This window comes from Girardinichthys multiradiatus, chromosome 22 (assembly GCF_021462225.1).
Source record: "Girardinichthys multiradiatus isolate DD_20200921_A chromosome 22, DD_fGirMul_XY1, whole genome shotgun sequence".
In the NCBI taxonomy this organism is placed as follows: Eukaryota; Metazoa; Chordata; class Actinopteri; order Cyprinodontiformes; family Goodeidae; genus Girardinichthys; species Girardinichthys multiradiatus.
The window spans coordinates 31,601,164-31,622,578 of record NC_061814.1 but is presented as its reverse complement, the minus strand read 5'-3'; the positions used below and the strand labels follow the sequence as shown (position 1 = coordinate 31,622,578).

The 21,415-nt window shown below is 40.1% G+C and overlaps 1 protein-coding gene across 1 annotated transcript in view; it reads left to right on the top strand.

The window, feature by feature from the left end:
• The window catches only part of mcu (mitochondrial calcium uniporter), a 78,834-nt gene that overhangs the window by 17,384 nt on the left and 40,035 nt on the right, over nucleotides 1-21,415 (top strand). The window contains exon 2 of the mRNA XM_047351650.1: nucleotides 21,056-21,166. Within this exon, the coding sequence (XP_047207606.1) occupies nucleotides 21,056-21,166 (111 nt within the window). The remainder of the gene's footprint in view (nucleotides 1-21,055; nucleotides 21,167-21,415) is intronic.

Below are 21,415 nucleotides of genomic sequence, written 5' to 3'. Positions count from 1 at the left end.
AGAGAAGGTGGATCACTGGTTGGTCCAAACTTTTTAAATACTAATAATATTTGGCTTTTACTGGTATGAAATTATTGTAATACAATCCTTCTAAGAAATCTAAAAATCGCTGGTCATTGGTGTAAAAACAGCTGTAGTAAGATTTTCAAATACTAATAATATTTGGCTTTTGGTGGTAATCCTTCTGAGAAATCTGAAATTCTATGAAAAGTAACACATTTAGGTAAAGTAAGATAGGAGGGGAAAAAACAAAAATCACATTTCAGACGCTATTCTTAGCAGAATACAGCCTGAAATAGTACAAAAAACCTCAGCAGGGGTAAGCAACACACGCATAAGTAAAGATTCAGCAAGGGTACGGTGGAATCTTGAGGGTGTAAATATATATATAAGTCTGAGTGTGTTTGCAAGAATTAAACTGTCAACACTGATCGAAGCGCCATTGTCCTTGAGAAGAGAGGTGGAAGTTTTATCAATCGGCCACATAGTCCTATCAGGACACAGCTGGTAGGGGAGTGCTGGGGAAGAGCGTCGTGTTTATATAACATCCAGGAGATATTTTGTCGATAGCCAGTTAGCAGAAGTTGCCAAGGCCACATTGGGGCGCCAGATTTAGAAAAACAATAAATGTTGTGGTTCAGGCAGTTGTGAATTTCCAACCACCTTAAGAGTTTTACTGGTATGTCTCAATTGCGAATCCAAATAGCCAAAGTTCTGGTATTTTCTGCAGAACTGGAGCGTACAACTTCTCCAAAGTTATATCCTTTAAGCTCTTGAGTCCAACCGCTGCCAGGCTGCGATTCTGTTCAAGAATCGTGTCCAGCTTGCGATTCTGCTCTCTTAACATTTCAGTCTGTTGATCGCTCTACAGACTCCATCCAACATTGCAGGCAGCTTTGGAATGCTTTGAACAGCCGCCCACGTTTTGCGAATCACTCAATAAGCCAGGTAACCACCAACTCCAAAAAGCAGAAATCCTGTTATCAAAAGTCCAAATATGTACACATTTTCTACGTCCACAACCAACATCGTAGTCAGGCACACAATCTTCCACTGCTGCCAAGAATCCATTGTGTATCTAGAGAATAATGTCCCATCTGGACAAGAGGGTCTCCTTTACCCTGTCTTCCTGTCGAAATTTTTTTTTAAATCAATTACGTTGAGAATCCAGCTGACCAAATCCAGAATTTAAAGGTTTGGAGGATATGCAAAGCGAGGCTCTGAGAAAAATACAGACAAAAAGCAGAAGCAGGGATCTGCAGGGAGGGAGGGAGAGAAAACGCGTGTCTTCCACCGAGAGCAAGAGAAAAACCAATAAAAGCAACTTTCTTTTATTGTTTTGCTTCTTCAATGGAGGAAGAGAAGCAATTTAGTGTTGACTCATTGCAAGAAAAGAACTAATCGATACTAATAGTAGCAGGACTGCTGAAATGGTCTCATTTGAATAAAAGAACAAAGTCCTGCTGCCTTATTAGGAGTCATTGTGAGTTAGTGTGTTTATTAATGAAAGCTGACACCCACAACTGTTGTTCTTGGTCATTGAGTTACTGGCACAGTGTTTATAGTAGCTGTTATTTATTGTGCAGGTCCTCTTTTGGTTATGAGAAGCTCTAACTTATGTTTGCAGACACAGAGATACAGCTCTTTGTATGCCAGACTGTGCTCGAGGTGTGCTACAGCCATGCTAGTCCGATTATAATTAGATAACCAAGCTATGAGGTCAAAGGGTAACATCCAGTTGTCCTTGCTGACAGTTTCATCCTTTTACAATGCCTAAAAAAACATTTACCTTTTCCACATTTTAATTGTGCAATCACAGATGTTAACACTGTTATTAGGCAGTAAGGTGTTTTATGGGGAATTTATGTGATGAACCAGTACAAAGATTTCATTTTATTCATTGATTTATTCATATGGGACAAGTGTTCAGCATCAACAAATACTGAACACTCAGTAGCCCAAGCAAATTTGCAATGCCTCTCCCTTGTTGAGCTTTTGACCATTCTATCACATGGATATGTGTTGATCAAACCATTTCATTGTAACTCTGGCTGTATGTCTTGGATCATTGTCCTGCTGGAAAATGAACCTCTTCCAAGTCCCGAGTCCTTTGCGGCCTCTAACTGGGTTGCTTCCAGGGTCGCCCTGGATTTGGATGTTTCCATCTTCCCATCAGCTCGGTCCGGCTTCCCTGAAGCATCTGAAACAGCATGATGTTGCCATCACCAGCTTTCATCTTGGGGATGGTGCATTAAGGGTGATTTAAAGTGTTAACTTGTGACTTCTGTTTTCTGGTGACTTCTGAAGGCAGGTGGTTGCACTGGTTTTTAGATAGTGGTCTAATAGTGAAGGGGTTGTATACAAATGCACACCTCAGTTTTCAGGTTTGTCTTTGTGAAAAGTTTAAAACTGTTTTCTTTTCTTCCTTTTAACAATTAGGCAATATTTTGTGTTGGTTTATCATATAATATCCCAATAAAATACAACGGCCTGTTTTTGGTAACAGACACTTTCCAGGGTATTAAAACGTTTTGGAAGTTGCTGTAACATTGTGAGTTTAGAGGAAGATGGTGGTGGAGATCTGCCGAAATGTGAAGCATTTGTGGTTTCCTCATCTTCATTTAACGTGCGAGCCTTAAAAAGCAACAGACCGATGTTCTGTCAAAGGAGGTCAGGGACAACATCGTTGCATGCTGTCTGCACACCTCGTTCTGCCTGTGCAGCCAGCCTCTGCTGATTCTTGTATCAGCCTGAAATATCAATGCTGATGCACACACGAGCTTCCTCCAGACACCGCTGCTTGACTCCTGTCAGAGTAGGGATTGTTAGTGTGAAGCCTTTGAGGTTGGAGAAGTGGGAATAATAGATGTTTCCACTCTCACTGTACTGTAAGTCATATTAGCCAGCTAGCTTCGTGGTCTGCCGCTCTATAAATAGGTTTGAGGAACAATGTTGGAAATGCATTTCCATGGAGACAGTCTTGGGTGTTGTTATACGCCAGCCATTATGGAGAGTGGGATTCTGACTAGTGGTAAAAGTATGCATTTCCTGTCGTGATAGCATACCAAGCAGGACAGATTTAAAGCATCTTGTTTCCCTCTGCTGCTTGGAGTTAAACCTACAGCTGCAGCCTGCATCCCTATGTTCACTCAGTAAACAAGAGCTCAGCTAGTGTAGGCCTCTGTGTTTAAGTTTACAATGCTCAGCCTTTTTAAGACCATACATGCATGCACAGATGGCTAAACAAACACATCAATGTCCCTGTCCACTCACAAATGCAAACTATCTTCTGTGGAGAGGTGTGCAAACACGGATTTACATCTGATTTTCATGCACAGCTTCTCGCTTCTCTCTTGCAACCTTTCTCTGATCTAATCAATAACATGTACGATGTTCTCTGCTTTTTTTGTAAATGCTGTTAAGGTATGTTTATTTACAGTCTTTGAAACCTTTTTCTCTCAGCTGTTTCCACGTGTGGGTGGCACACTCTTGTCCCTGGAGTGCTGAACTAATTGTGTCACTGGAATAAAAATAAATAAAAAACACATTTTTGTGTTTCCACCATGAGTATGGAAAACTAAGCTCATACAGTGAATAGCACTGCTGGTAAAGATGCATAAAAAGCTTTATAGTCATTTCATGTTTTATTACATTGAAACATTTAACAAAAATCCAACTGTTGAAATAATTAACAAAATTATGGGTAGTGCAACTGAAGATTTGCTAAATCTTTCTAGATCATCCAGAGTTCTTGGTCCTCTCTCATGGTTTCCACAGCTCACCCCACAGATTTTCTGTGGAATTTAAGTCTGGAAAAAGGTTTATTCTTTTTCTTCTCTTGTGAACCCGTTTCTGTGTAAATTTTGTCATATGTTTTGAATCATTAAGCTAATAAAAAACCAGTGACAACATGCTGAGAAAACTAATGGATTTTTTTTTCTCATGCAGCATGAGGGACTGGTACACTACTGAAAAAAGGATGGTATCACGATTAATTAACATTATGTGCAAATATCGAAGCAACATCTCAAGATATCGGCCAGGAAGTTGAACCCTGGGCACAAATTGGTCTTCAAATGGTCAGTGACCCTGTGCATACTGCCAGATTAGTTGCAAAGGGGCTTAAGACAATGAAGTTGGTGCTTTCGCAAAGCTCATGTGTTAGCTAGGCGACCCAGTTACAACGATTCTTTCAGGAGGTATGGGCAAAATGTCCAGCAATTTTTGTGAGAAGCTTATGGAAGCAGACCCCGAACGTCTGAGCCAAGACATGGCGACAATGTATGTAAACTGCTGACTTTGAGTAAAGTTTTCAAAAATTCTCCCAAAACAAATATATTAATCTGTCCTTTAGCAAACAGAAATTGTTTTGGTAATCTTAATTGACCTAAAAACAGCAAAGGTTTAGTCTAATTAAATGTCAGGCAGTGAGGAATAATAGGTTGTGTCTTTCTATACGGTGCATGTAAATATTTGCTTTTAGCTGTATGTAATGGAGATTTAATGGCATCATCTGCATCAGTAATAAGTTTCCACACAGCTCGCTGCTCACACATGGACTGCTTGCCTTTGTCCAGATGGCTGCATCACATCTATCTGGCTGCTTTGTTTAACACAGGGAAGATTTAGGCATGGAGGAGCCAGAGGAGCAGAGCTGACTATGAGAATGGATCATTTATATACCTCCAACAGGTCTTTTACCCCCCATCCCCTCTAATGTCAGGGCCCTATGGGTTAGCCTGAGGAATTCACAGCCTGAACATGAACTGCATGGGGAGACAAATGGAGGCCATGGGAGTGGAAAGGGAGGTTAGCAGCATCTTCTTTTTTTATGTAGCAAAAACCCCAGCCTCCCTCTCCCTTTTTTTTCCAGCCTTGAGCTATGTTTGGGATCTCAAAATAAACTGAGCTCTCCTTTTAATTCTTTTTACTCTTGACATTTCACGCATGTGAGAAAATTCCTCTTGTGATGAACAGTAGCCTGTTTCCAGGTGTAAAACAAAGGTAAGCATACAGGTACGGGTTCCTAGAGCTAATCTAAAAGTCGAACAGCTGTCGTTGCCAGGGAAACGCTCCAAACATTCAAAATGTCCTTTTTACAACAGGGTGTTGAAGGTTATCCTTCTCTCAGACTCAGCAATGAAAAACAGCTTCTACATGAATCTCATTAAGCAAGCTGCATCAGGAAAACTTCTCCAGGCTTAAAAATGTATATTTCTTTTATTCCTTACATGCCTTTTATTATTTATGCTGTGTTTAGTTAGGTCTTTGAAGGACTGTATCACTGTGATTCCTTTCTGTGAGAGTAATTGGGCTGAATTGCTTTTTCTGTCAAAACTGGTTTGAAACGACTTGCTGTTTACATCTGTCACCAACCCTACGAGGAGATATGAATAAAGTGTAATATTTGCTGTCTGTCTCTTCACGCCTGCTTGGCTCATAACTCTTCCCTGACGTGGCGTATTTTGGTTTATGTTTTTCTTCCGAGGCAATAAATGTGTCGGAGGAGTTCATGCTCAGCAGTCCCCTACCTTACTGGTATTTATTCAAGCAGACTGAATGAGATTTATTTCTTATTACATTGGCTGTTTTTTTTTCTTTGTATTCAGACGGTGCCTATAAGTTTTACTGCTGTAAAATCCAGCTATTATTAAGATATCTTTACCTGGCTTCTCATCTCTCCCCTCAAGCTTTTCAATGTGTTGTATTGGGTTGTTTTTGTGATAGACCAATTCAAAATAGTTCTTAATTGTGAACTGGAAGGATTCATTTTCATGAAAAAAGGTGGCATTTATTTTTGACTCCCTTTACTTTGATACCCCTAATTAAAATACCTCAAAGGTCACCTAGTAAATGATGCATGCTTGTGTAATTTAATCTGGGTGTTAACATAGCTGTCAGAGAACATTAGCGGACAAGCAGCATCCCGAAGACCAAAAAACAAACCAGAGAGGTCAGGGATAGAGCTTTAGGAAAGATTAAAGCAGGATTAGGTTATGAACATATTCATCATCTGAAAGCGTAAAGAGTATAGCTCAACTTTAAACCTACCAAACCATGAAGGTCCACCTAACTCACTGACTGGCTGAGTGAGTGGCGGGATTGCTAAATTGTCAAAAGAAACCCTTAAGAAGTACTATTTGCAGTTTTTCACAGTCATGTTGGGGGCATGGCATATGCAAAACTCTACATGTCGTAGTAAAGTAACACCATGAACACACCATCCACACTGTAAATCGTAGTGGTGGCAGTATCATGCTGTGGGGGTACTTTTCTTTGGCAGGGACAGGAAAGCTGGTCAGAAGTAAAAAGGGTTTTACATACAGGGCTGTCCAGGGAAGACTGGGACAGATATTCACCTTCCAGCAAGACTGGTTTAACAAAGCATGCTTTTGGCCTAGTCAAAGTCTAGACCTAGATGCTCTACATCTAACATGATTGAGTTTGAACTATTTTGCAAATAACAACAAGCTAAAACGTTGGTTTCTGGATGTTTAAAGCTGGTGGAGAGGCTAAATGCAACTCTTTATTTGTAAGAACTTTTCAAAACCATGTGTCATTTAACTTTAACTTTCCTCTTATGTGGTACTGGAGTGTATTGATCTATCACATTAATTCCCATTGAAATACATTGACGTTTGTTTGCAAGGTGAAAAAATTTGAAAAAGTATAGAGCCTGCTCTTTACTCTTCCTATTTTTTCCTATCATTCTTTACAAGAGAGAACAATCATACCTCACGATAAAAGCCTCGCAGGGATAGATATGAACATCACTGTAAAATGGTATTTCCATTAACAACCTGCAACAGGCAGCGTCTTTTAGGTAGGGGTAGAGCAACCCAGTTTACTGGCAGTGGGAAGGATTTACAAGTCTCCCTGCTCATAAAGTCAAATCTAAAATTGGCTGCAATTAGAAGGACAAGATGAAGAACGTTGGTCAAATGATGTGGGTGGAGATGGTGAGCAGTAGGTAAGCCCTGGGCCGGTATTAGATTCTTATGGTTTAAAAAGCTTAAATGAAAAATGCCCAAAACTTTTAAAACAAAAATATAACATGATGTAATTGCTATATTTGAAACAGAAAACCAACAGTTATTCTCACTGCTGCTAAAATAATTTGACATTTTGATTATTACAGTGATGCTATCTCTAGAATTTCTTATTTATAACAGCATTCCTGTAAATGTGCTTGTTATTATTGATAGCCTTCTTTGACTGGAAATGTGCAGAAACAGGTGGGGTAGGTGGTGTTCCTGACATGCTGTAGGAACAGCATGTCAGGAACATTTTTGCAGTTTTTAAATCTTAAATATGTAAAAACATTGGTACATCTGGATCCTGCAAACAAGACCCTTCTTTATGGTAGATTCGACTTAACCTGCGTGAAATTATGTTGCTAATACCTGTAAAATGTTAATCAGTCAGATTTACTGGAAAACCTGTTTACCTTGTGGTGTTGTCATATCAGAGCAAAGCTAGAAATGTCAACCGTGTGAACTAAATATAGCGTTTCTAATTTAATTGCAAGTGAACATAGACTGCAGGCAGTTTTAAAGTATCTGAGTCAAGGCTACTACAAGGAAAATATTTCCACTGCATTTTATGTTTCTGGTTATGAAAGAGGCAGAAAAAGAGATCTGTTGAACGAGATTGCATTTAAGGCAGGTGGATCATCTCTATGCAGATTTGCGTTACTAAAAGGACGGTAGTACATAAGTTCCTCATTCCCAGGAACCTGTCCTGCAGGGACACTGCCAGCCTTATGTTATTTAAGCCTCGAAATCACTTGAGACAAACGACAGTCCTTGAAGGCTATATTGTCGTAGTGGACTAGGGTTACAGAACATGCTCAAATTTTAGTAAAAGCCGAGCTGCAGGGTCTCGATGCTGTTTTCAGGTCAGCTTACAGTAGAAGAGAGGCTTTGAGGCATTATAGTGATGCTGTATGCAGATATAGTGTGCAGATAGTGTTTTCATATAAATATGGTAAGCCACAGAACGCTGTTTTGATTTGCTGTGTAAATTTGTGTCATTTATTTTGGGCACCACTAGCCTGTTGAAAGCCATGTTTTAGTTTTAATTCAACATGCAGTATTTGTTGGTGCCACTTGGCTGAATTTCCAGTGTAGTTAATGATACTTCAATTAAACAGTTTAAAAGTGTGCAAATTTCCGCTCCAGTATTACAATTTACTGCATCTATTGGAGCAAACCGTTCCAGTGGGTGATTCTTGCAATCTGTGGATCTCACTGATACTAAGAATGAATGCCTTGTTATCGACACACAGACCTACAGAGACGCATGTACACATTTGTTTTCTTCTTGCACAGTCCGTCCTCTCTAACGCTTGTTCACTAAGTCCCTCTCTGATTCGTGCCAAAGCTTCTTCCCACACACCAACTCCTTCTCTCTTCTCTTTATTATCTGGTTCTTATCTGAGGTTGGGAGGACATGTGGGCCCTTTTTTTACTACCATAAACAAAACAAAAACAACACATTCAGTGAAGTATTTCCAGCTGCTTTTCTATTCACTCACTTTTGTGTTTGTGCAGTACAACAGCACCACCTGCATGAAGCAGTCCCACAGCATGATTCTGCCACCTCCACGCTTGACAATTGGTGAAGGTTTTTTTTGTTTGAGAGTTCATCCCAACTCTAATAACACTTTGATTTTCTCAGAAATGTCGGAGCATTTGATTTGTCACTAAAGTTGGGAATTGACGTCACATTTGACGCAAGCGTGTTCTAGTTTCAAGGTTGAAAACGAGTGTGACGCGGCAATTCTTTATGTGAACTGACATATGGCCAGTATGAAAGGGCCAGTGCGACATATGGCTCCATTTCATAACCGATTAAGTTGGCATTGGAACGTCCTAAACTATGAAATGTTTAAAAAGCAAAATGCCTTGCAGCCACAGTGAAACAGACCCGCAGCATGTTCCTGCCACCACACACTTGGGCAGGGGCAGGGTTGTGTGCAGCAAGGCGTTACACCACCAGCTGCTGTAATGGCGGTGTTGAGTATACAAATTTATCATTTTTATACCATTAATTTGTCAAAAAAAAAGTAGTTTTTAAGATCTTTTTAAGTGAAAAGGTAGACCTCAAAACTTAATCTGTGTAGTCATCAAGTTCATCAAGAATGAGCCTACTTCGAAATGTTCTTTCAGATTTTTATGAGGAGCAGAGCTCCGCTTACAGGCTTGTCTGGCCGCTAAGCTAAGCTAGCCAGATGGCTGGACTGGGACGTGCCCACTAACCGCTGCCTGATCTGGGCCAGCGCTCTAGGATTTCCCATTATCTGTTTGTGGCAGCTGAATGTGAATATTAAGCGTTTACAAGGTATGTGGTGAATAACTGCAAGTACCAGAATATGAAATGTTATATTTTGCCCATGGAGATTTTTCCCATTTTAAGTTAAAGAGGCATTACTTATTCTGTCGTTCTGTAGGAAAACTATTTTAATGGACTACAGATGTTAAGAGCACCTAAAATTTTCCTTGTACATAAAAATGCATATTTCCCTAAGATTGTTGTTTTTTTGTTAACCTAACTTAGTAGAGTGTGAACTCTTTAATATTTTTCATAGTTTTATACAGACAGCTCTGCAGGAGGAGAGATCACAGTTCCAGGTTTGGATACATTTTGTCAAAAGCTCCGTAACCCTCTTTACCCTCATGTCCTGCCATTGTCTACCCCACTGTCTACACATCTTCTACATTATTTAAATATTTGTTTATGATTAGACAGTCAAGGTATCATTTTCCTTTACTTGTGGACTAAGGTTGGGTGATTGGACGTATTTATTGACCATAATTTTTTTGGCCTACAGGTTAAGGGCAAAATATAGTCGGGCGTAGTCTACTTGACTCCGCGCGGATGTCCGCTGGACATGTCCACGTAAGGCTCAATTTTTACAACTGCCTACAGTCTGTCGCAGAATAAACTGCTCGGCCGGAAAAAGTCTCCACATCGAAGTGTTTTATATGTGACACTGCTCTGAGCAGTCGGTTGTGAGTACGCGCAGCGTCACTGCCACTCTGGCCTGCACTGACAGGTGAATTCCCCTTCTTCGCCCCTAGTGTGGTTTAATGGCCTTTAACACCACCTTATTTTCTTTTTCTTTTTCCAAAGCTACAGGGTAATTTAGTTCTGCCTACTTGTCTGATGACGCCATGGCAGACAGTGTGGGAAATGTAGGAAATTGGTATGCTCGACTGCGGAGCGTCAAACACCCACGGACAGTGCACGTGGAGTCCACGCTCCTCACAGTATGCCAGACTATGTTCTGCCCTTACGTTTTTTTAATAGTACTAAACGTCTGCATAGACGTCACACTGCTTCAGTTACATACTGTGGTTTTACCTCTTTCGTCCGGCTTAAAGCCATAGTAATCCCAAATAGGCTAATCTGTATTTTTTTGGCAACTAGTTCCTCCATTTTTGGACATTTGTGTTCTAAATTGGCTAATCAGTTTGTTCATGTGTACATTGCTCTGCCCACAAAAAAGACAATGTCACCTGCGCGGATTTATAACCGATCGTCATTTGTTGACTATTGAATAATGGTTGTAAAAATGTTGCATATCAGCCAACCTTATTGTGGAGTGATAATCTGTTGTTTTTTTTTTTTTGTCCTATCCTAATAAATAAAATTTTTAATAAAAACATTTTCTGTAGTTATCTGATATTAGTTTACCTGATGATGATGTTAATAAAAGAAAAATCTGTGTGTTAATCATTTTAGTAGTTTTTCTTATTGAATCATGCAGTTGTATAGCAACACCTCTGGTTGCCCATACGTCATTAGACTGATTTAAATTGATTGTCTGTGGCTTTCTGAGCAATGGAAACGGAAGGCATGCGAATGCCCAGGATTCCTTTTACCTGGGTAAAACAAATCCTGGGGCTTTCGGTGGAAAAGGGGCTAATCTTAACTCTTCCAAAAAGGCTTTCCTATTCTCACATGTAATTATATTGATTTATCTCTGAAGTTGAAAATTGTATCTCGGAATTATGTCTAACTTTAGAGCATTCAAGATAAGTTGGAAAAACATGCAGGATTTTTAAATTTGTGTTGTTGCCATCTACTATTAGAAATAAAAGCTAATAAATCAACATTTCTGTTCATGCAATTCTTTTAATGACTTAAAGAACATGTTCACAAATAGAGGTTTTGCAGAACTATGTTTAACAGGTTTTCTATAAAAGAAACTGTCAGAAGTGCTAATAAACAGTTCGTAGCTGCGACTATTACTGTTTTTAAAGGCATGGCAGCCATATTGGACACTGAACTTGGGTACTGCGTCTCAATCTCTGGCTTTCCCTGTCAGAATTCTGACTTTAGGGGCGTTCTTCTGATCTTTCCTAGCGCTATCCGGGAAATTCCACTTTTGAGAACAAGGTGAACACACCACGAGTCCTCATTTTTAAGGCTAACTAAAACAGGTACGACTTTTAGAGTCTGATTAGGTCAGCAGTGTTCATTCTGACACTTTCAGGCCATTTCGGCTCTTATGCAATACAGACGACATTACTCTGGTGTGGTTCCTGCACTTAGAGGCTGTATTTGAGAAACACCTGGGGCAATAAATCAGCTCAAGGTGTTACCACCACCTATTAACCACCTTCTTCCTGTATAACATGTTTCCTTCCAGTCTCTCTTCCTCGCTTTACCTGCCCAAAATAAATCTGTAGGAAGTTGCTGCGTGCGGCCGAATTTCCCAGCTGGTGAGTCGTTTCTGCTGTATTTGAGTTTGTTGGACAGGTCACTGGTAATTTCTCTTACCAAACCTGTAGCAGAGCTCACACATCGGGAGACATACTGCACACATCATTGTGTAAATGTCCTTGAGCGTCTGAGGGTGAGGGTAGAGTCCTGTTGGCAGGTTCAGTCAGAATATGACTGTCTGCCAAGTGGTTTGAGGCTATCACATCATCCTGATTACTTGGACAGGTTATTATATAGCCTTAGTCATGTCTGCCTATCACCATCAGACATCCAGGGGGAACACCTGTGAATTGATCAGTTCTCCTTGTAATATAACACTTTGACTTCGCAGGAGTCACCTAGTAACCACACACCTCTGTCTTTATCAAGCATGTGGTGGCGTTGGGTCATTTTAATGCTTTGGAAATTTCATTTACATCTCCTGTTCTCCACTATCTCGCTCTGTTCATCTTTACTTTCAGCAAACAGTGATTGACTGGCCTTCCCTGGGGCTTACTGCCTTTCTCCTGCTGGTACTGGAGATGCAGAGATAGTGAATGAACCAGGCAGTGAGAAGATCTGAGAGAGGGAGATAAGGGCATGCAAGGAGAGATGACCAGATCTGGAAAATGAGTCGTCTAACCTGTACAGTAAATATCAGCCACTTTGTTAACGAGTCATGAAAAAGTTTCGTAATACACCTGAGAATTTGCACACAATGTAGAGAGTCTGTCATTCTTCTCATGCTCCTAACATGCAGTATTAATTAGTCGCGTGGGTACATGAGCTGTCTGTGGCATCCGTTCTCGCTTTAGGATGCCTTTCACCATCTGCTGTAGGAGTTAACTCGCCGAATTGTGAGCAAATAGCATTCCCATTAATGTCTCCGCAGTTATCTTTCAGCAGCTTACTGACCCACTGGGTGTGTATGATCTGCAGTGTGAAAACACACTCCATGTTCTCACACCTACCAGAACCTGTGTTGTGTTCTTATCACAATTAATCTTGTTAAATCCATGCTGAATCATGACTATTTAGGTATGTTAGGACACTTTGCTGGAGCTTTCCTCTTGGCTGATTTGATCAGTTGAGGTGTTTTAAAGGTGCAGATGTTTCAGGTTGTCTTATCAGGGATTAGTTCTTGAGTTGAATAATTAGCATAATTAGCTTTTTAGAAGAGATTCAGTGATCTAAATTGCAACCTTTTTGTTAAGATAATATACAGTGATGGTATGGCCAAGCCAGTTAAAGCTATTCATTGTCTTCTACTTAACTAAGATCAGGTCTCATAACCCAGATATGCCTTCCCCCCGGTGACACTCTCCAGTTCTGGGGATATGTAAGTTAAGATAGCTTGGGTATCTGATCAGAACTCCTCCAGGTTGCCTTTATGTTGAGGTTTAAACCTCAACAAAAAGGCAACCTAGAGGAGTTCTGATCAGATACCCAAGCTATCGCAACTGACAAAGTGAAAGAGCCATGGCTCTGCACCAACCTTCTCTCCTTGTTTTGTCTTAACCACCTTTACTGACTACCTTGTATTGAAAGACCTCGATAACAAAAGACAGGGCGTCCTTCCCAGAAGAGTGATACCATAGCATCCTCCTGTAGCTAGATCATGGGAAGTACCTAGAGATTAAACTTTCCCTTCTGAAGGAAGACAAGGCGCAACCTAAATGAGCCACTGGAGGCCAGCTTCACTGTAACCCCCACCCTACCCTAACCCTGTTCCTAAAATGACTTCCTGGATAAAATCTAAAAATGTAAACATCCGTAATACATTGCTGTACTTTCAATGGAGTGCCACAGTATAAGACTTTATGAGGTGACAGTTTTCTAGTGTAAAATAAAAGAAACGAAAATGTTCAATTAGAATTTTCTTATAGTGTGAAGACTTATACTGTACAATATACCACAATATCACTGACTTTTAGGTAGAGCGTGCTAAAACACATCCTGACACAAGCAAAGCAATCTTATCAAGCAGATTCACATACAAGTGTAACTCATTGAATTTGAGTATGATTGAAAACTTAATTTATTCCAGTAATTTGAAGTAAAATGTAGAACTCATTCATTATGTGTATCCATTTTTTCTCTTCATTTGATGATTACGGCTTATAGCTAATGAAAACCCAAAATTAGAAAATTATCTAAGATCAATAATAAAATTATTTTTAACACAGACATGTTATGGCCATGGTATGGCTTCCACATTCATGGGGAAGACTCCTACCAGTCTGAAGGTCGTGCAGCAGGGAGTCACAGACACTCCCCGCAAGGACTGTAAGCCACCAGCAGGTCATTGCTTTAGAAACTGGCTGCTCAGATTGCTGTATCCAGGCCTGGTAATAGAATAAGCAGATGGAAAAAATGTGGTAGAATACTCAGCCCAAGTAACAAGGCTAACTGCAGTTTTGAGAAGCACCACACAGAGTCATATCCAGGAAATGAGCTACAACTCCTAAACAAGAGACAGTGTCCGAAGCATTTGTCCTGGGCTTAGGAGAAAACATACCAGCTTGTTACTCAGTGGTTCGAAGTCCCCTTGTCAATAAAATGACATTTTGCATTTTGAAACCCATGTCCCAGAGTTTGGAGGAAGGAGGGTTAAACTAATTCATGCTTTCCTATGCTTACAAACTTTATGGATATGATAATTTCATTTTTCTAACATGACTTTGCACCTGTTCACACTGCCAAAGTACCAACACCTGCTTTGATGACCATGGTATCCCTGTGTTTGATTGGCTGGAAAACCCAGTTGTCAAAAGAATGGTAGGACACCAGACCCTACAAAGCAGACAAACCAAAGGCCCCTATTAAAGGAACCTGGGCGGGGCGGCGCTGGTGGTGTGGCGAAAGCGCGCGACCATATACAGAGGCTACAGTCCTCGAATGGCGGCTGTCCCGGGTTCGAGTCCCGGACCCGGCGACATTTACCGAATGTCTCCCCCTCTCTCTACCCCTCTTTCCTGTCTACCTACTGTCAAAAAATTGAAAAATAAAGGCCAGTAGTGCCGAAAAAATATCTTTAAAGGAACCTGGGCTTCTTTAACACCCTGGCAGAGCCACAGGATGATCTCCTCCATAACTCGCTGCAGTGATGCGGTTCTTTATGCAAAAGAAGCCCCGACCAAGAATTGATTGCATGTACTGTACATGACATAGAGATACTTTACAGCAGACTGACAGTTGTGCATAAGATATATTTTTTAAATTGGTTGTATATATTCTAATTTATTTTGCAGTAAGACTTAATCATTAAAACTGACAAATAAATGCTTGAAATCTAACTTTTTTACACTGTTCTAATGTATTGCAGTCCACCTGTAGATGAGCACACATTAGCCTGACACATGAATCCTCTTAACATTGCTGACGAGCTGTTTCCAATTATTAAAGCAGCTCAGGATTCCCAGCACTCCATGTTCTGGGAATGTGCACAGGAGACAGAATCCTGTAGTCTAGGCCAGAACTCATCCAAGCACTTCAACAGTACAAGTTACTGCATACCGGCGTTCAAACATGCAGATTGACAGCAGGTAACTGCGGTTACAGTTGGCGTAACCCACTGCGAGCTGAGCACCAAGGAGAACTTGGGTTTAACATGTCTGGTAATAGTGGGGAGTGGGTTCTGATCAGCACCGAGCTCATAGCACATGTTGCCATAAGTCAATCAGGAAATCAATACACTGCAGGGAGTGGACACTTAATTTGTGTCTGTGGCATAGAGTGTATAGCATGTTCCTGCCTCAGTCACTAATGTGTCACACATAGTGGGGTTTTTTTAAACTCTGAAATCAGAGCTGCTGGGTCTGTGTTATGAGGCTAGTAAATAGATCAGGTTTCACTGCAGTGTCTGAATCTTTAACAGGATGTCCTATAGAGCTAATTTTATCTTTTGAAAGGGAAATTACAAAGTATGTTTTGGTCATATTAGACTTCACATGCTTTTTTATACAATTATATGTATAACAACAGATGCTTATTTTTAACTTTTTAAATGATAGAAACAGCAGAATCTGCTTATTAAAAATAAAGATGCACTTTGTATTTTATTCAAATATAGTTCCAGTCATTGGAGGAAGCGTCTTCTTTAAGCTCTTTTCAGCCTCATAATGTATGTCCAATTTGCAGTGCAAGCTCTGAATCCTTGTCTCCTGCATGCCACATAACAAACTGGCACGCCGTCCACTTCACTGCATTGAGCTCGCTGCATTATGAGCAGTAAATAAGCCTTTTCTCACAAATGTATTTGTTGCTTATTGTGTTTTTATCCTGGAAAACAGGTGTTGTCAGTGGGGATTTAGCCATTTGGCATCTTTTGTATCAGGAGGACAAAGTGATGCAGTTGAGTGTGTTTGCATCCTGTATGCTTGGGGTCTCTGAGTTATGTAGTTAGTACCTGTAGAGAGCAGCTGTTGTCTGTGGAAATGTAATACCAGAAATAGACCCCGTCACCCACCTCATACCTCACATTGACTTCTGCATATAGTGCAGAGATGTTCTAGTCTAATTTTAAGTCTCCATGTAAAGTGTTACATGGTTAGAACCTAGTTCTATGCATTAACGTGTATTACTTTATTTGCATTGTTAAAGTAGAGTGCCTTGCAATAGTATTATTTTTCACATGTTGTCACATAACCACAATATTCAACACATTCTATTGAGACTTTATGTGATAGGCTGACCCAAAGTAGCATATAATTAGGAGGTTAAATTTGAATAATACATACATATTCAAATTTTTGAACATGTATGTTTCCAGAACATGAAACATTTACTCTGTTATCCTTGGATAAATTCTAGTGCAACCAATTGCCTTGAAAAGTCACCTAAATCCAGGCTAATACTGGAAGAAAATCTGCTAGAGGCTGCAAAACACTTGAGACTGGAGCAGAGGTTCACCTTCCAGCAGGACAACAGCCTTAAACATACAGCCAGAGCTACATTGGAATGTTTTACAGCACATTGATGTATTTGAATCTAGTCAAAGTCTAAAACTCATTCTAAATGAAATTCTGGGGCAGTACTTGAAAATAGCTTTTTACAAATGCCCTCATTTTGATTATGTATCACTTTGTGTTGTTCTGTTGTATAAAATTCCAGTAAAACACTGGAATTTGTGGTTGTAATGTGATGCAATGTAAATATTAAAGTGTTGTGAACACTTCTGCCAGGCACTGTATACTCACATATTTATGTATGTTTGGGGCAGATTAGTATTACTATTGGGGCAGTTATTCTCTGACTTTTTCACATGTAGACTTTGCAAGCAAACTTCAGTGAAACATGGACATTACAGCTCTGGTATTTCCTCAAACCTGAGGAGAATCACTTGTCAGTTTACAGACATCTAGGAGTCCAGTGGCCCCATCTATGAGTCGATGCTGTATGCCTGGCTTGTGATATATAAGGAAGACTCAGTAAAAATCCTCTACCTACTTGCTATCTCGGTACTAAGGTCCATTGTGTATCTTAATGTGGAGGACATAGTCCCTGAAAGCATCCCAGTGATAGAATGCATGAGTAAAGTTCATTGCTCCTTTCTTTAAGAGAGTAAAATTGTGGCCAGTTGTTGAAATCTGTCTCTTTGGAAACCTAATAATTTGCTCCGGTGTGTGCTCAGAAGAAGTCAAACACAATTACGAACAATAGAGTGTCTGTTCACAGCAGTTCCTTTCTGCAGGTAGTTTTGCTTGTTAGCAGTGGTAGAAATGAAGGTAAAAGTAAGTTAAAAACAAAGGTGATCATCACAGCCCTTCTCCAGGAAAGCTAATCTTTAAACCTGATGGGGCCTGAACCTCTGCATGGCTGCATGCTGAGAAGTAAAGAAAATATTTCTCTAAAGTGTTCCTTGTAATATAGGGCCTTGCAAAAATTTTCCTATTCAGTTTTTTACAATATTACATTAAACTTCAATGTATTTTCCAGCCATGTTATGTAATAAACCGATAATTTAAGTGCTTTTTGTAAAATGGATGTCGGTTTTGGAGCCTCTCCAGGTTTTATGTCAGAATTGCTCTGAATTTACCTCCACCCAGCTTTCCTGCCCCTGCTGATAAACACCCCCCACAGCATGATGCTGCCACTACCATGTTTCACTGTAGGGTTAATGTGGTTAGGATTCTGTGCAACATTTTGCATGTTGGACAGAAAGTTCAGTTGTGGTCTCATCTGACCACTGTACCTTCCTTCCCATATTTGCTGTGCTCTCTATTAGGGTTGTGGCAAACCAGCAACCAGAATTTCCCAATGCTTTCTTCCTTATTTTCTATAAAGGCCAAATTTGTCCAGTGCACAACTAAGGGCTGTCCTGTTAACAGATTCTCCCGCCTGAGCTGTGGAAATCTACAGGCTACACTTTTTAGATTACTTGTAAGGAAAATATTGAAAACCATGTATAATTTTCCTTCCCCTTCAGAATTTGCTGCTTTGTGGTGGTCTGTCACATAAAAGTGGAGTAAAACACATTGACTTCCAGCAGGACGTTTATAACAAAGTTTGTAACAGTTTGTAACAAAATGTGGGGAAGTTTAAGGAATATCAATCCTGCAATGCACACTATTGTGTGTGGATATGATCGACAGAGTCGGAGCTCTGTCTTGGCTTTTAACATGGCTGAAGGTTGCTATATGAAAGTAATTGTGCTTAATGAGAAAAGCAACATAGATATCAGCATTGATTAGACCTCTGATAGTTAAGAAACCGCTAACTGGTGTGAAATAATTGTGTGGATTAGATCCAACTTAAATTAAAAAAATTAAGAAGAAAATTAAAAATAAGTACGTTTGTTTGTTTAAACGAATGAACATGCACATTACCTCGTTTCTACTGACTCAGATTGAAAATATTGTTAAAATGTATTAGTAAAGCAAAAATGCTTTTTCTTTGGTAAATTTCTACTATTTGGTCTAATATATCACTGCATCGGCTTTAATGTCACTTGAAAATTGTATTTTGTGACCTTTTATACAGTCAGGCTGGGTCCGTTCGTTTGTGGGAATTGTGCTTTACTCATCCAGAGGTATTTTTGTAATACATGGCAAACAAAAGCGACGGATCAGAAGAATGAGTTTGTTGGTAAGTTTCGAGAAAAGATAAAACAAATGGTATCTTAAGCATTAGTAGCTGCTGTTTTGGAAGAGAGCTCACATATTCCACACACCGTTCAGGGATAAAGCAGGAAATCTGAAATATAACATTTACCAAGCATTTAACAGCAGTTAGGCACTCTTTACTCAGCTCAACTGAGTCCTGATGGGAGGTGCTACATGGTTGCTTTTCTCAGCGACTGGTCCCTCTCCTGTCAAAGTTTGTACAAAATAGCTCTGGATCAGTTAGACCCATCTTCAATTCGTACCCTCTTTCAATATTTATCGCAAGAAAAAAGAACAGAGACCCTTCTTCTCTCTCTTGGAGCTGCTACAAAATTACAGCAGTCTGTTCCTGAATCTTTTTCTTGGCACATATTTTTGGGCAGAACCTTTCTTTCTTGTGTGGTGGCAACAAGTATTTTGTCAATATTGGTCAGGAAGGTGACGTGGCCATGGTTAGTACACTTAAAAATGGTCCAAGGGGAGGGACTTTCCCAGGAGTCCTGTACCTTCTTTGTTATTGCCTACCCTGAGGAGAAGAACAACCTTCTCTATTCATGCAGAGTACCTACAGCACCTACCTTCTACACAGCTCCTCTAACTATATACGAGGAGTCAAAGCTTAGATACACTGATTTCACTTTCCTCAGTTTTCAGCTCGTAAAGATTGATCATGTCAAAAGTACATCTTCTTCTTGTTATTGCTTAGCATTGAAGGCTTGAGAAAATCATGGTTGAGTGTTATAAATACTAAACAGCATGAGGTATAAAAGCATCAACAATATGACCCCATAGTTGTCAAACTGATCCTTGCAAACTGGTCTAAAACAAGCTAAAAATAAGGTTTGGGGGTTGGGTACTGGTACAGTGCTCTCTGTGCTTAAATTCCACTTTATCTCCATCTGATCTGTTGTCAGTGCTGGCAGCCCGGGAGCATCTGACTGCTTTCTTTCCAAGGTGAACGTATTTTAGGCATTTCTAGAGTAGGGTGAATCTTGAGGACAAAATTCATCCAAGACACAACCCCTTTCGGAGCCTGTCCTAAAGAGAGAAACAGCCAGCATGTTTATCCTTTCTTTTCGGCAAGCTTGCGTTGTGACAGACTCTGATTCTTTGCTTGTTCTCGGACAATAATTCACTGAGAGTTTAGGTTTGAGGTGTAAAGGGGTCGTTCATCCCTTTCATCTGCAAGTGTGAGCTGCAGCGGCAGGCAGGCTCGCTCGCTGTTTAAAACATAAGCAGCAAATTTCACTTGACATTCAGTCTGTTGCTGAATCAATACAGGAGAAATTGCAAGGCGGTGTGACAGAAATAGCAAATATCTCAAATCTTGCACTTTGAAGTTTTGTTGTTTTAAACCTGTTTTTAGCTCCCAGAAATTAGCTGCAGTGACTGACATTACCTCATCTGAGTGGACCATGCCAAACAGGTTTAGCAAAAATGTTTACGAATAATAATGTAAAAAGAAAGGTGTGGCATGCCTTTATTTACAGCCCCTTTTAATCTGGTCCCCCTAAATAACAGAGCAGCCAACTGCTTTCTCAAATCAGAGAGTTAGTGGAAAACTGAACGTCATCTTGAACACACCATCACCAATGTCAAACATGGTGGTGGTAGGGTCATGATGTGGGTATTCTTTTATTCAGAGAGAAACTATAGGCTGCACCCTAAAAACCCCATCGTAACCATGGTATTGGCATTATTCTGCCATGGTGATAGTTTTCTTGCTGGTCAGAGATGATGGAAAATGTATGAAGGTAAACGCAGGGCAATTCTGGAAGAGAACTTGGCTCTCCATCAAAGCTGACTGAATGGATCTGCAAAGTGTAAAATGACCAAACTTTCAGTTTCTAGATGTGAAAAGCTGGTAGTGACCTTTTTCCAAAAGACTTGCGGCTATAACTGCAGTTAAGTGCATGCCCCTTTTTGATATTGTTGGAAAAAAAGCACAACATTTCCACCCTATTGAAAAGAAAAATAGATTTAAAAAAACATTGCAGGCGCTTTTAGTGTCATTCTGTTGTGGAAACTAAATGCAATTCTTCCTTTAGAAAACTGAAAAACACCTGAAACCTGCATTTTTTTATTTTAGCCAGAGATATAAAGATTTATTGTGGAAGGTCCAAAGAGCTACTTGTGACGGAGCCGCAGGTCGCAGAGCCCCTGTCCCATTAAAATACATTAAAATTAGTGGTTCCAATGATGTCTTCTTAACCTGAAATGTGTCTGTATCTTTTCTTCTGCAGGAGGTGCTGCCCGCTACTTTCATCCATCAGACTGTCAGGAGAGCTCATGGCCTACGGTCAGCAGCCCACTCCACGCTCTTCACCCAGACTGCTACTGCCCTGTCTCCACAGGTTAACATATCTGCATGCCTGTGTGTGTGTGTGTGTGTGCTTTGCCTAAAGAAAATGACATACACAGACCGATTCCTCGTTTAGGTTATTGATTTCTCTGCCATTTAGCAAACTCAAATGAAAATCAATATTTTATTGAACTTAGATCAAACTAGTGTTTGGCCTATGGACGTTTGACAGTAATGAGGGCCAGCATTGTCAGGCTTTTCTGAGAATTTCATCATTTATTGGCCTTGTTTAAGTAATTTC